Source organism: Coenobita brevimanus, chromosome 79, assembly GCF_032717465.1.
Source record: "Coenobita brevimanus isolate Jiangsu-jjx chromosome 79, ASM3271746v2, whole genome shotgun sequence".
NCBI classification, from domain to species: Eukaryota; Metazoa; Arthropoda; class Malacostraca; order Decapoda; family Coenobitidae; genus Coenobita; species Coenobita brevimanus.
In genome coordinates, this window is record NC_137032.1 from 2,429,715 (window position 1) to 2,446,011 (window position 16,297).

The 16,297-nt window shown below is 41.6% G+C and overlaps 1 protein-coding gene across 1 annotated transcript in view; it reads right to left on the minus strand.

Annotated features, from left to right (window-relative positions):
- LOC145408967 (fat-like cadherin-related tumor suppressor homolog) overlaps positions 1 to 16,297 on the minus strand; it is a 335,831-nt gene that overhangs the window by 84,500 nt on the left and 235,034 nt on the right. Inside the window, exons 19-25 of the mRNA XM_080279544.1 lie at positions 15,811 to 15,834; positions 12,852 to 13,063; positions 8,975 to 9,188; positions 8,136 to 8,330; positions 6,825 to 6,963; positions 3,903 to 4,066; positions 1,873 to 2,081 (exon numbers count right to left, since the gene is read on the minus strand). Of these exons, the coding sequence (XP_080135670.1) occupies positions 1,873 to 2,081; positions 3,903 to 4,066; positions 6,825 to 6,963; positions 8,136 to 8,330; positions 8,975 to 9,188; positions 12,852 to 13,063; positions 15,811 to 15,834 (1,157 nt within the window). The remainder of the gene's footprint in view (positions 1 to 1,872; positions 2,082 to 3,902; positions 4,067 to 6,824; positions 6,964 to 8,135; positions 8,331 to 8,974; positions 9,189 to 12,851; positions 13,064 to 15,810; positions 15,835 to 16,297) is intronic.

Consider the following 16,297-nt stretch of genomic DNA (forward strand, 5'->3'; position numbering starts at 1 on the left):
CCACTAGGAATAAAATAAATAAATAAATAAAAAGTTGGTCTCCCTAGTAGTGAACCCACGTATTAGTCTTGCTGGGTGAGTCTACTGCTTTAAGTGGTTTATTCAGGCCAACAACACACGATTTGCTTCAGCTGAGAGAAGGCCCGATAGTTGGAGTGTTGTCTTCATCATTCCAATGCAGATACATGCAGGTGGCCGTTGCTATGTGTCAGGGATGAGTTCCAAAGTATCACAACGTTCTCCACACAGCTGGTTGTGGAAAATGATGGAACCTTGCAATTCATCTTTGTGGGCATCAGGGGAGTCAATACAACAGTAGCCTATATTGGTGAGAAAGAATAAAGAGAAAGAGGAGGTTCTCAGTGAGAGAAGCATGGGAGGCTAATGCAGCCCGGAGGCGGTTTTCTCAACCAGCCCCTGTCCAGAGTTTCTAGGTGGTAACAAGGCATTGATGATGATGATGATGATGATGAAGATGATACTTTAAGTGGCAATATTTCTGTAATTTCCTGAGGGACTGGCAAAAAAAAAACATAACACCAGTGACATTAAAGGGAAATTTACTGTACAGACCAGGTTCACTTGGCCAGAAAAAAATAAATAAATAAATAAATTGGGGTGGCAGGTGTTACAGCTCCACGATTCTGAATAACAACATTCTAAATATTGGACTGTGATGTGAGGTTAAATATATTCATAATCTGCTTTGAACACTGATGACCAAGCGAACACTACTATTATATTCTAGCTAATTTCAGATGATTTTATTCACCTGAATCATAGATGCCGGGAAGACAAAATAATTTCTTACCCAACGCGTTCATAATACAGACTTCATATTTTCCCAAAGAAATGTCACATGAAAAAAGTAAAACGTAAAAATTCCATTTAACCCACTGAGGTGTACGGGCACGAGTCAAGGCCACCATAGTCCTACACATCTGAGGGTAGATGACTAGCCTAGTTCCTCTGATGGCATTACATGACTAAAAAAAAAATTCCATTCACCTGTAAGAGATCGAGCTTACTCGTATGCAAGGCTGTCAACTCCTCTTGCCTCAGCTTATGGCAAGTGCAGTCAGACTGGAGAGTTAATTCGACTAATAACCATGGAGTCTCATTTCTACCTTATAACTGATACTCATCAATATTTCATACAACCATGACTTAGTAAACACGTTATGCGAGAAGCTCAGGCCATTCAGTTGTGTAACGTGAAGAGAAAAGGAAATTACCTTCAGCATATTGGTGCCTGGAGCAGTACCTGTGGCGATATTGCCTTGAAAGTAGCAAACGTAAATCTAATATTCCACCTCATACTTCTCGCTTCCCGCTGCTGACTAATATTCTTTGGCTGAGAGAAGTTTGGTATGCTTCTCTGTCCATAGATGAAATGATGAGCTTTAACGTGAGAAATCAAGGAGGAAAGTGACAGACATGCTTTAAATGTGAAATAGACTATCTATGTATCTGTTAGTCTTATGCAATAATGCAGTAGGGGGTTATCAAAAAAAATCAACTGCCTCCATGTAATCCTGCCCCCTGCCATCATGGTGCTCTCCCTCCAAGTTACATTATTCTCATTCATGTAGCTCTTAAACCAATCCCTCCACCTCATCCTTGGTCTCCTCCTCCTCCTTTACCCGTCTACCTCACTCAAATACTCTCCTAGTCAATGTCTCATTCTCCATTCCCTATATTTATCTATTCTCACATCTATTGAGCTGAAAGAACCTCATTATACTTTAGTCATAGCACGGTAGATGAAAGACGTGAACAAACTGGTGCCAGGTAAAACCAACAACACACCATTCCTTGCAGTACGTATAAGTGGGGCAGAACATACCACTGTGTCATACAACTGCCACCTACCTTCAGTATGGTGGTGCCTGGAGCGGCATCTTTGTTGATGTTGCCCTGATACTCCCTCAGCGTGAACACAGGAGCATTGTCATTCTTGTCCAGCACCGCCACGCGCACCTCGCCAAAGCTGGATCGCCCTCCCTCATCAGTTACAGACACCTTGAGTGTGTGTTGCATTATGGCTTCACGGTCCAGGGGGCTTGCTGTATATACGTTGCCTGGCAGAACAAAGTTCAAGTATATAAGGAATGCATTTCTTACCATCATCATCATCATCATCACCATCAAAGTCATCACCAATATCATTACCATTAAGAGCTATATGTATGTATGTATGTAGGCCTACAGTATACAGTATGTTGCGTATGGCCCACTGTCTAGAGGGCATGCTGTGTAGATGTTGCCTGGTCTATATACTGTGTGTGTATATATATATATATATATATATATATATATATATATATATATATATATATATATATATATATATGGAGAGGATGGAGGGTGAAAGACTGACGAAGTGAGTGTATGTGAGTGAGGTGGAGGGGGGAAGAGGGAGGGGGAGGCCGAGGATGAGATGGAGGGATGGGGTGGAAAGGTATATGAGAGAGGGGGGTGTGAGTTGGGAGCAGGGCAGTGAAATGGCGGGGGACAGGGCGACTTGGAGGCGATTTGTTTGTGGCCACCCCAAACGGGATTGAGGCGTCTGGCAATATATATATATATATATATATATATATATATATATATATAGTATATAAATGCAGCCAGGTAGAATGATATTGTGTAATGGATTAATGATAGAGTGTATGTACTGTATGTATGTACTGCCTCGTGGTCTAGTGGACGTACTGTGTATATGATGTCTGGCTGAAAGACATTAGGTCATGGGTTACTGATGGTTAGGGTGACCCAGCCAAGATACCAAATAATTTTTACTGTAATAACAAAACTAATAACCAAACCGAGATACGTACTTTAAATTACTTTTCTGTAATGATAAAACCTCAGTTAAAATTAAAACAGATGATTTTCCAGTCAAAAATATGACCGGTCGGGTATATACTGCCTCTCACCTAGTTCTTTAGTGGCCCAACAGCAGCATAGGAACCTGGGTCCAGCTAATCAGGCAAGACCATTAATGGAAAAGTGAGCAATAAACCCCAGTTATAACTCGGAATTAAACCCTTGTGTGTCATACCACAATGGATCACGTTAACCCAGCATACCATCATCTACAATTTTGTAATGCATTACCTTCCTTGCCTAAAGTAAGACAAAGATGTGCCATAAACCCCAACCTGCCCCTCAAAATTAAACTCATCTGGGCTATAGCCAACTGGAGCATCTCAGTACTGTACTACACCGTACTTTTCACTTTCACTTGGCCTGACAGTGCCATCTGTCTACCTTGAATTCTTAGCTGCAACAAAAGATGAACACTAGAATATGGTGCAAGTCACGATAAAGTCCTATGTAAAGTATCCAGGGCCGCAGCATTATCTTATTACGTCATTAGGCTATATGAAATATGCAGGTAAATTATGGAAATCACGGCCAAGGTAAGATAAACGAACTATACCATAAAGATCGATTTAACCAACGACCCATTCGTAAATTATAACTATTTCACGCAACCACGAATCAAAGTTGACGTCGTGGCAATGACCCAGTTCTGTCAGGTGAACACAGACAAACTACAGACTACCATCATGTGTTGTGTGTTAAAATGCCTTCCTTGTCCACAAGGAAAAAGTGAGCAATAAACCCAACCTTCCCTTGAATTTAAACCCTTCTGGTCCAAAACCAGTTGAAGCTCCTTATCTCCCACTTGCCGTATCGACAAGTATTCTATGCCACATCCAGTGGAAGCATCTTACCCCACTAGGCCACCGAGAAGTATTTAATGCTACATCCACTTGATGCGCCTCACACCTATAAGTTAAGCCACCGACGAGTGTTCTACGTCACACCGACAAGTATTCTGTGCCACATCCATAATCCCCTAGACCACCGACAAGTATTCTTTATCACATTACCTTCCTTATCCACCCTGAAGGCCGCCTCTGAGGTCTGGTGCAAGATGTCAAACGTGAGAGAGCCAAACCCCGCTGCATCAGGGTCAAAGGCATCCAGGGTGAGTACCAAATGGTCAGGCTCGGAATTCTCCTCCACCCGAGCTTCATACAGGGGCTGGCTGAACCTGCGGGTGGGTGGAGTGGAGTGTTAGGAGGGCCGGGTGTTAGATGTGTTAGGTAGCGTGTTAATGGGTAGTGTGCTAGTGAGTAGTTGTTGCGCTAAGTGGGTGATGTGTTAGGTGGCTGGGACGTGAGTAATGTGGGTTATTAGATAGGTGGGTGGTGAGTTAGGTGGGGTATTTGGTGGGTGGTGAGTCAGGTAGGGTATTAGGTGACTGGATCGTGTCTCATGTAGATGATGTGGCACATGGGTGGTATGTTGTGTAAGTGGTGATTTGGGTAAACTTGTAAGGTGGGCGGTGTGTTGGGTGGGTGGTGTGTGAGGTGGGTGATGTACTAATGGGTCAGTGGGGTGTCAGTGGGAAGATGGTGTGTTAGGTGAATGGGTGGTGCTAGGCGGGTGGTGCGCTGAGTGGAATAGAGTTTAAGTGTGTTATTTCAGGCCAACTTAAGAAAGCTCTCTCGTACTGGTGGAGTTAATGAAGGCTATATCTAACCCCCTCCCCTAAAAATGACTCCTAATCAGAATCAGTTCATTTACTTTTTTTTTTAAACAATGAAGGAGTAAACGGATGGGGTTGGCTTTTATACAGTTTGTACCTTAACGATATAAAATTTCCATATCACTGCGTTTCGAATACTAAGTTTAGCAACAGATAAACACTAGAATATGCTGCTAGTCGCGAAAAGGAACTGTGGCAAAGCTGTAGCCATGACATTATCTTATTTTACCATTAGTTACATGAGACATAAAAAGACAAAAATCTAGGTCAGGTTATTATAGCAGTTGTATTACTCATGTTCACTCATACATCACCCACGTTATACATATTCGTTGTAAATTATGAGCAAATCAAAGCCTAATAATACATCCAGAGTACCAGGCAGAAATTTAACAGTGTACACTAATAAGCATAAAAGTCGCATAATATTCCAATGTCTTGTTGGACGTAGGGTACTGGATGCATTAAAGACTTTTACCAACGATACTAATACTGTTATGGTTTTAAAGAGAATGACGTACATCACTGATATAGACGAACACACAGACACACATGGTTTTAAAAAGAAAGACGTAGGTCATTGATACAGACAAACACACAGACACACACATACTGTAGGTAGATACACATATACTGATACGGGCAGTTATTGTACATCAGCTGGATCATAAAGATTAGTAGTAGCTCAAAAGAGATTACGACCCATACTAAAAAGGTACCATGAATGAAGTTGCCAAGTTTAAAAAAATGACTTCTACAAAAGACTGTCTACGCCGGAGTGTGATGGTTGGACTGAACAACAGCCACATTAAGTCACGTGAACACCGTGTGGAAATGTAATTACGAAATCTAAATCACTTACAGAACAACCCAAGCCCCTATACCCTGGAGTGTGCAATATGACCTGTGTAATGTGCATCATAAATGAGACAAACTCTTCTGTTCCACCTCGAAAACCGTGGACAGTAGTAGTTAAATAAGACTAAAGCCACATGAAGTCCAACAAACACTGCGTGAACCTCGTCAGTGATGAGACGCATAAATAACATAAACGAGAATAAGAAAGTGTAAGTGCATAATAAATTGCTAAAACAAGAAATAACACAGAAAGTACAGCCCCCTCTCCCACCAATTCAGCTAAAGGCTTCACATTTGACTGAATCTGACTTCGTCTTGTGACCTTAACCACTGATGTATTGCCCTCAAAATCGAAATACTTTACTCCTGCCTGACCCTTGACAGTTCCACCAAGCTTTGTTCAAACAGAATCAGAACTGTCTGACTTGACTTTACCCTGTGACCCTGACATTTGACCCTTTCCTGTGACCTTGACATGACCTTTTCCTGTGACCTTGGGGTTGACTAACTGCTCTCAAAAACGAATCCCTTTATCCTCGCCTTACCTTGAACCCCTCTGCAAAGTTTGGCCTAAATCAGATATAAACTGTTTAACATACCTTGGCTTATGATCTTCACGTCTGATCTAGTATTCTCAAAAACAATTGGTCAAGTCCTTGACTGATCGTCAACCCTTCCACCGGGTTTAGTCTGAATCATATCAAATCCGAGATATCTTGTTCACACACAAACACAAGGGTCAAAGTTTGACCTTGCCCTGTAACCTTGGCCTTTAACTGATTATTCCCCAAACTGAATCCCTTCGTTCATGGTTTAAACTCATCCCTTCCACCAGGTTTGATCTACATCGGATAAAAAGTCCTCAAGTTGTCTTTGTCAGGTCATATTTTAATCTAGCCACATGACCTTGACCTATCGTCCTTGATTCATTTGGTTAACTTCTTAGCTAACCCTCAACACTTCCACCAACATTGCTGGAAATCGGATGAAAGCTACTTGAGTTATTTTATTCATCACACACACACACACACACACACACACACACGGTTGCTCAATACATGGTTATTCTACTATCCACACATACATTTAACTAATAGCAAGAGGACACTGCAAAAAACTGCATAAGAAGAGAGGTGATAAAGACGTAAGGAAATTCAGTTTCCCAAACAGAGCAATTGATCAATGGAATGCACTACCGAATGAAATAGTGTGTGCCAAAACAATTCACAAATTTAAGGATATGTACGATAAATATGGTTTAAGACATGGGACAGTACGAGCCTGACTCATTCCTGTAAAGATACAATTAGGTAAGGTAAGAACACACACACACACGCACGCTTGCTTCAGGAGCGTGGGTATAATAAAAGCGGTGTGTAGCCTCCCATGCCACCTCGCGTACCTTGGAGTGTGGTGGTTCGATGGGACAACAGCCACATGAAGTCCCGTGAAAACCGCGTGGACGCCGTCTGTGACTGACATGTTTAGGTTCAAGGAGGTTGTGTTGGCCAGCTTGTGGGGCGCCGCCACTACCACCACCCCTGTAAAGCAACACAAATCATTCTATATTTGCTCTATCACTTATTTCTCGTTGTCTTGGTAATCATTCTATATTTGCTGTCACTACTAATGTTTTTCGTTGTCGTGGTAATCATTCTATATTTTCTGTATCACTAATATTTTATTGTTCTTCTTTCCTTTACAGGTGACTTTACACTGAGTAACAAGCCAAATGGTTTCCTGTAAGCCAAGAAACCATTTACAACGCTGAGTGGTAACCATATAACCAACCCATACGTGCTCCCCACGTGTCAACAGGTGGGTTGGTGGAGGGTTAGTGCCCCTCCCCATAAAATCAATAACTCAGTCAAATGGCCACCCCTTACGGGATTATGGCGTCTGGCAATAGATAGATAGATAGACAGACTAATATTTTTCGTTGTCGTGGTACTCATTCTAGATCTGCTGTATCCCTTATATTTCTCGTTGTCATGGCGATGGTATGAAAGTAATCTGGACGTGAAACTGGTGGACTGCAGGCTGAAACTGCCCCTCTCTCCCGCAGTTTACAGTTCTCTTGGAGGGAGGGAAGGGCGATAGGGAGGCAAGTGAGGAAAGTTTGTATAACCAGGCAGCGGAGCCATTAGTATATCAGCGCCAACATGGGAAGGCGTCCCTCTCTAGAATCAAAACTAGTAGCATTCCATTATCCTGAAGCGAGAACCTAAGGCCTGCATCCTGGGAATAACCTTTGAGTTACTGGTCTGATTACTACCTGTTATTGACGTTATAATAAACGCTTACATATATGCTGATCTATTCTAAAGAAAAATAAATACATTAGTCACTTGGTAGCAGGTCGACTCTACAAATGCCCGGCAATCCCTGGAAAGGAAAGAGTATCTGGTTGTTATCAGCTGGCCAATGTCTGGGTTGTGGGTGGATTTAGCGATGAAGACAAAAGTGACTGACTAAAAGGGTGCGTGTGGGTGGGGTGGAGGGGGAGCCAGGGAAGAAGAGAATGAGAAGAAGGTGTAGGGATTAAGGGTAAAACCATATTAATAGTCTTAGCTGGAGGCATGGCAGCCTGCTGGAGGAGAACAGGATGACATGGACTGAATTGTTTGTAGCTCACCTCCTGCAGTGATACGGTGTCTGGCTATAGAGACAGACTGGTTAATAAACAGATAGTAAGATCGACAGAAATAATCACCTGTAAGTGGGTCGACTCTAAAGATGCCCTGACGATCACCGGAATGGATGGCGTATGTGAGTGGCGTTACCTGAGCCTTATCTGGGTCATGGGCAGACATGGCGGTGACGACATGACCTGGCTGGGCCTCCGCTGACACCCTGCACGAGTAGCTGTCTTGGCGCCATGATGGAGGGTTGTCGTTGAAGTCCAGCACTGGACGAGAGCAAGAAACACCCACATACAAACGATATTCAAAGTGGTTTTAGAGATTCGTAACACCTATTCCTTAGCAATTTACCTTACATATTGCACCTCGGTATCCTTTCATGTGTTATTATGGCAAGCTATATCAATAACTTCAGAGAGTATGTTCAGGTGGAATATGCAAAATAAATCTCCATGGAAGAAGTGCTACAAAGCCTATGCCACTTAATTGAATTTACACACACACACACACACACACACACACACACACACACACACACACACACACACACACACACACACACACACAAACACACACACACACACACACAGATATGGTAGTCAAGCGGATGATGAGATTTCACCCAGTGGACAGTCACGAAGCATTACAACTGTGATGTTACTTGCTGCTATGCATTTTGTTGTTGCGACCCCTGGCTCAGTTCTAATGCACAGTCCTACAGATATTTAAGTTTAGGTTATGTTGAAGGACTGTCTGTGTTGTGATAATGGGGTGCACGAGGTAAGTGTGGTATGGCGTGAAGAGTTCCACTGTGGTGTGGGCATAGTGGATTGGTTGTGAGTTTTATTTTTAGATTGGTACGGAAGCAAAGATGATGTTACTTAAGAGGCGTACTACCAATAAATCAAACCTTGCACAACGACAGTGGCAGATGATGAAAGCTGTGGGATGCCGCCATCAGTAGCTACAATAGTGAGAGAATGGCTGGCTTTAATCTCGGTGTCTAGCTTTCCCGACACTACCACTACGCCATCCTGGGATCGAACCTCAAATGCCTCGCACCCAGCCTCGCAGGAGTAACGTACGCGACCACCGGCACCCGTGTCTACATCCAGCGCTGAAACCTGTAGGGGAAGGGGAAAGAGGTCAAATGGTTAAAGAACTATAATGCACTTACTCTAACCCAGTGGTTCTCAACCTGGAGATGTGAGCAGTTTACGGGGGGGGGGGGGACTAGGATTCAGAGGAAAAGTAATGACTGACATGAATACTTGTCCGTAATGATAAAGTTTTGATATGATGTCAATCTTTACCTTTTCTCTAGGACAGTCTTCGAAGCATGGTTGCCTTTGTATCTGTATGAAGTACTTTCTTTTCTTCTGTCTGTCGCCTGACCGCCTCCCTCCTCCCTCCACATTCTGGTTGCCTCGAAAGAAAGTTAAAAATCCCGAGAAGTCTGATACCAACTGCTGGACTACACACCAGTTTTCCAGGGTGTAAACAATACAAAGTTGTGTTGTCATCAGGCTTGGGTTCAGCTTCCCGGTCCTAACTTAAGTCTAGACCTCCGTTTTTCCATTTAAATCTTTTAGTTGGAACAGCTAACAACGTCCCCACTTGATAGCCTCCCTGTTTCCCACACTCATACTTTTCTTTTCAACTGGTATATGGCTGATTATATGGACCAGACTATAAGGATGCGTCTGTATTTTCTGTATTCTGAAAACGTTTGCTGTTTGGATTGTTTCCTAACGCTGTTGCTTGGTAAATGAAAGAAAATTTTGAACAAGCTTTTCCTGTCCACGGCTGATATTTATAACTGTGGAATATAATTTATGAACATGTGCTCGTGTTTATTAATGTAGTGCCAATGATGCTAATAAACAGGCAATGTGGTGGTGCTTATGACCATGTGGCGTAGTGGTGTTTGTGATCATGCTGAGTGGCTGTGTATGACTGAGTGATGCGGTAATGTTTATGAGCACGTGGTGTGGTGATGTTAATGATCGTGTGGTATCGTAGTATAACTATGTGGCGTGGTGCTATTTTTAACAATGTGGTGTGGAGGTGATTTTAAGCATTTTAAGCATGTGGTGTGGAAGTGATTTTACAACTGGCGAAGTGGTGTCTGTGACCATGTGGCGTGGTTATGACCATGAGATGTGGTGGTTCTTGTGAGTGTGAGGTGTGGTGGTGTTTATGACTACGGGGTGATGTCTACAACCATTTGATGTTTATAACCACAATTATTATGGTCGTACTATGATCATTTTGTTTGTTGTGTACAACCGTATAGTGGTGTTATGACCATGTGGTGTCTAGATAATGAGGATGTGGTGTGGATATATATATATATATATATATATATATATATATATATATATATATATATATATATATATATATATATATATGTCTCTCTCTCTCTCTCTCTCTCTCTCTCTCTCTCTCTATATATATATATATATATATATACACACGAGTATATATACAGATCCTTAAGCCGAATAATTTGGTCTGGAGGCAACAATAATAAAATAAACATCATAAACTATAGCTCCTTCGCCCTGACCTGACCTAGATCTTTGTCTTGTGCACCTCGTTTCGTGTAGCTTAATGACAAACTAAGACAGTTCTACAATACCTCATCATTTCCAAAGCACTTCTACGTGACAAGCATCATATTCCAGTGCTGAACTCTTGTTAGACTTCCGCGTTCAAGATGGAGGGATGACAAGTTTAAGCAAGTGAAAGTAAATGGCGTATACGGCTGAAGCTCCTGTGATTCGCCAGCAAGACCAACTGTTAAAGGAAATCATCTGGAGGCAGCAAAATTGATAATAATAATAATAGTAATAATCATCATCATCATCATCATCCATCTATCCATCATCCAATCCTACGTCGCCCCATAAGGAGCGTAGGAAGCCGAGGCTAGGCAAGTTGGTCCTGACATTTAAGTGGAGAGTGATCAGCCTCACTCATCCCTGAGTGGCACTGTATGAGCAATAAACCCCAACCACCCCTTGGATATAAGCCTACACAGGCTCAATCCGAATGGAGCACCTTAATTACTCACTAAACCACCAGGTGCCATAATTTTGTTATATGGTTACCACTCAGCGTCGTAAATGGTGTACAGGAAACCATTTGGCTTGTCACTCAGAGTAGAGTCACCCACTGGCAGAAGGAATAGGAAAGAATGAAGAAAAGAAAGACAGAAGAGGGAGTGTAAAGTCACCCGTAAGCAGAAGAAAGAGGAAAGAAAGAAGGAAATAAAGGCAGAAGAGGAAGGATGGAAGACAGTAAAGTGCAGACACTCAAGGCAGCACTCCATCGAGTATGTGGATGGTGGGCGCCCCCACCTACCACAAATAATAATAATAATAATAATAATAATAATGATGACGTATTCAGGGTGAAGCTCCTACGAATCATACTATTAAAACTAAGTACGTAAAGATGTGGACAAGCTCCATATTTTTTACATGGCAATTCTGAAGCATGTGATGAAAAGAGAACGTCCCTAACTTTTCCGCATCGCTGCTTACTTGACTGTCACGCGGGATGCAGGCTAGTCGTATCTAAAAATCACAGCTGTTCCAAGCGTAGCCGTTAGAAATAAATACAGTACCTCGTTTCGGACGTATATATTAAGAGCTAGATTTAGGTGTTCCATAATTTATCGTAAACACTCACTGTTCCCTTTAGGTGTTCGTTCAGTTAAAGTAAATTATTAAGAGTATGATTTAGGTGTTCCATAAATATCAGTAACAATTAATAGTTTCATTTAGGTGTTCGTTAAATGACCATAAAAATTTAAGAGCTTGATCATCCACTCACTTGATGTAGTGCTGCCTACTTCTTCCTTAGCCTTTATCATTCTTTTTCTGTGCCTGTCGTCCTCTCGTTCTATTTCTCCCATCTCTCTTGTCACTTATTGTTTTTCTTTCCTTTACAGGTGGTTTTACATTGAGTGACAAGCCAAATGGTTTCCTGTAAGCCAAGAAACCATTTACAACGCTGGGTGGTAACCGTATAACCAAATCATACGTGCTCCCTACGTGTCAGCAAGTGGGTTGGTGGAGGGTTAGTGCCCCTCCCCGTAAAACAAATAACTCAAAGTCAAATGGCCACCCCTTATGGGATTATGGCGTCTGGCAATAGATAGATAGATAGATAGATTTAGGTGTTCCCAAAAATTACATTAACAATTCATAGCTTCCTTTAAGTGTTCGTTAAATGACCGTAAGAATCTAAGGGTTTGATTTAGGTGTTCCATAAAGTGCAGTAACATTTCACAGCTTCCTTTAGGTTTTCCATAAATTACCTTAAAAATCCGCAGCTTGTTTTCGGTATTCCATAAATGAACGTCAAATAGCAAGGTCTTGATTAAAACTCTGCGAACACAGTTATAGTAATAAGACTGCCTTTTATAATAAGACACACCTTGAGGACCATTAGACCCTCAGCCACCACCTCAGACACCTCGCCATTAAAGACGGATCGCGAAAACCCTATGCATAAAACTGTCTGAAGGAAACCAAAAAATATAACAGGAAGGACGTACTGGCATTCCTCGTTATAAGTAGCATTTTTTTACACCGTCCCTTGGTGTTAAGTTCTCAGTAAATTAAAGACAGAGGTTCTATCAAAGTTCCATTTGAAGTTCGTTTCACAATTTAATTCAATTTGCAGTAACCTTTGTACGTAAACAGATCTGATATTTTAGAGCTCATGTCTTACCTAAAACGAAGACTGCCCCTCTTGAAGCTCCTATGACTCACCTGCAAGACCACCTGGCCCTCAGCTGCCGCCTCCGACACCTCCCCCTTAAATACGGGTCGCGTGAACTCTGGCGGGTTGTCGTTGACGTCGGTAACGGCGATGCTGACGTGGGTGTCGGTGTGCATGCCCGTCACAGGATCCCTCGCCCGTACGGTCAAGTTGTGGCCCCTTGCTAGCTCGTAGTCCAGTTGACCGGCCGTCTGCACCACACCTGTATAATCGGCGACAAACGGTCACAGTATTACACCTCCTTTACCTGAATAATCGCCGACAAACGTTCACAGTACAGTATCTCACCTCCTTTACCTGTGCAGTCGGCGACAAACGTTCACAATATTTCATCTCCTTTACTTGGACGATCGACGACAAACGTTTACAGTATTTTACCTCCTTTACCTGTATAATCAGCAATAAACGTTCATAATATTACACTTCCTTTACCTGCATAATCAGCGACAAGAATTCACAATAATACCCCTCTTTTACTTCTTACAATCCTCTGCTACCTAATATAATTTACATCTGTACAAGTTCGGACAAAAGTTCGCCTAATATTTCATCTCTTCTACTTCTCAAGATCCTCTGCTAGCTAAGTTTCTAAAATGACAAACGTTAGCCTCATTTTTCACCTCTTTTACCTCTCATAATCCTGTGCTAGCTAAACTTTTCTAAGCATACAAAAGTTCACGTAACATTTCACCTCTCCTGCTTTTCACACTACCTTGTTGGCAAAGATTTCTAAGGTGACAACAGTTTCCTTAATATATTTTCACTTTAAGTGCCATCATTCTCTGCCAGTTAAATTTTCTCACCACACCTGTACAGTCAGGCAGGTAATTCAGTATACTAAACAACTGAGCTACATGGATCGTATTCTACGTGGCCTTGCAGATTGCATAACATCTCTTCTTTAGTTTAATCAGCACATCGCAAGGCAAAACGAAATACATGACATACATCAGAACGTTAAGATGTACTATACGGTACAACATAAATCACTAACGAACAGATACAACAACGCCTCTTATGACACTTAGAATATGTCCCTATGTCTCATTTGCAAACATGATCATAGAAGTATGAGTGCAAGGGAGGCATGAAGACGCAGCCAACTCATCCCTCATTGCAGCAGCGCCTACACACAATTTCCTATGAGCTCTGTTCACCCCTCATTCTCCAGACACACTGTAGCATCCTGATCTCCCGAAAAATGCTTCCTCTTCATTTCAGCAGGCTATATAGCCAATCCAGCAAGTACTACCACCATCAAAAGCTTAGCGACAGTCTCATAAATACCTTATCGAGGCCACAGAGTATCTAATCCTGTTGTCTGCTGTTGTATACTTCACATTACTACAGTATCCGCCTATCCTGCATATATCCAGTTCTTCATTTCGGCATTAAGAACGTAGGGGGCCGAAGACAGGTTAATAAGTAGCCTACAAAATATTAAGGGCAAAAATGACCATTTGTTCTTCCCTGTGTGGTTTTTATATTAGTAAAAAATCCTCGTATGTAAATACTTACGGGTCACATCGTAACCCACTAGAGTGCTAGACCAGTAGGAGTCACGATATCTTTTTCACATACAAACTTCTCAAGTAACACCTTACATCGCCACAGTCGGCAGGGAATCGTTAGCGAACTGTTGATCGTGACTGAACGAGAAAGGTAACTCCTGCATCTGTGTGTTATGTAATATAGCGGCAAATTAAAGATATCTATACATTCATCATTCCCTCCTTTTTTGTCTTACCAGGAGCGTAGGGGCCCGTGGCTAGGCTACTCAGTACCGACAATGAGATCAAAAGTGACCAGCAATATACCCCAACATTTCCTCGGATGTAAGCTCTACTGAGCCCCAGCCGGTTGGAGCGCCGTAATCCATTCGACCACCAGGAACCAGCGTTAATAAAGGTATTATTTTCATCACCAGGATTCTTATTCTTATTCTTATTGTATTTATTATTATTATCATTATTATTATTATCATTAATAATAATATTATTATTAAGGACTCTCCACATACAGTTTTGAGTCCCCGCATAATTTAAAAAAAAATATTCAGTATATCATTAAAATTCATAATTACTGTTCCTGTAAGTTATTCTTGAGGACAGAGATATGATGCACCTAGCTGAAAAAAAAAAAATCTGGGATGACAACAGTAATAAGTTTGTGGTACCAATTCTCATGAGTCACATTTGCGTAGCCTACGGTACAGTGTAGCCCCTTCAGTTTCGTGACGTCCTCCTCCTTTTGTTTTTGCTAACTTCTGATATTTTTTTATTTACTTTAAGAGCATCTTTACAAACTGAATAAGTTGGATATTGCCTTCATGAACCCTTTCACTGCAGGCAGGAGTTCTTTGCTAAACGTCATTATTTCGTTTATAAAAGCTCCAACATCCCTTCAAGCGTCAGCCTTGGTTACCTGATGGCGGCTCTCCACGCTGCCAAGCTGAATAAAATTATCTGGTGGAAGGCCTGAATAAAATAATATACGTCACGGGAGTGCATGCGTTAATACAGCTATTCCTCGCCCCTGCAGCAGGTAGACACATTATCAAAGCCAGAAATGAAATACTGTACATTAATATTATGATTTGTAATACAGGCATACATAAAACAGGCAGGGTTAACATGCAGAGAAAGATATGACTGTGTATTTTTTTTTATCATTAACTAAACCAGATTTGGTAGTAACTTAGTAAACACGTATGCATGCAAAAGATTAATTTACTTTACAACATAATCGTACCTATAATGGGGTGTATATAAAGAAAACTATACACTGTAAATGAAGAGTTTCTGCGAACCTTATCGAAGACGTTAAATATAAATAAAAACTAGTGCTAAAATATACTCATGAGAAGGTGCCAAGGTATCACAGGGAAGAGAAAAATAATCTTACACGGAATACAAAGGAAACTGAGACAGAATATCATACAATACTTACACCGTTGTTCCACATCCTTGCCGCCTGGGAAAGTAAACCAAGCCTTGGATAACCAACACAGCGTAAGGATGATATTTGTTTGTAATAGCGTACGGAGGGAGGAGGAAGAGGAGGAAGTGGACACAGACTAGGGAAAACAAGAGGCTGGAGAAAAGCAAGGAATGGAAAATGGATGAGAAGAACGAGAAAGAGGCTGTGAAGGAGAAAAACATGGGTGAAAAAAATCTCAAAGGAGATGGGGGGAAAAGGGCAGAGAACAAGGGCAAGGACAAAGTGAGGGATGAGAAAGTTAAGGAATATTAGGAATGGAGACTCAGAACACATACTCTGTAATATAAACACAATATACTACTGCTAATTTTAGGACTGTATTCCCTGTGACATTTAGTAAGTTTTGTAGCACCTTTTCCACAGTGATTTATTTTGCTCTTTATAACTTAGGAATCTCTTGTATGCTGTTTTTTTGGCTGAATAAAATCGTCTGATG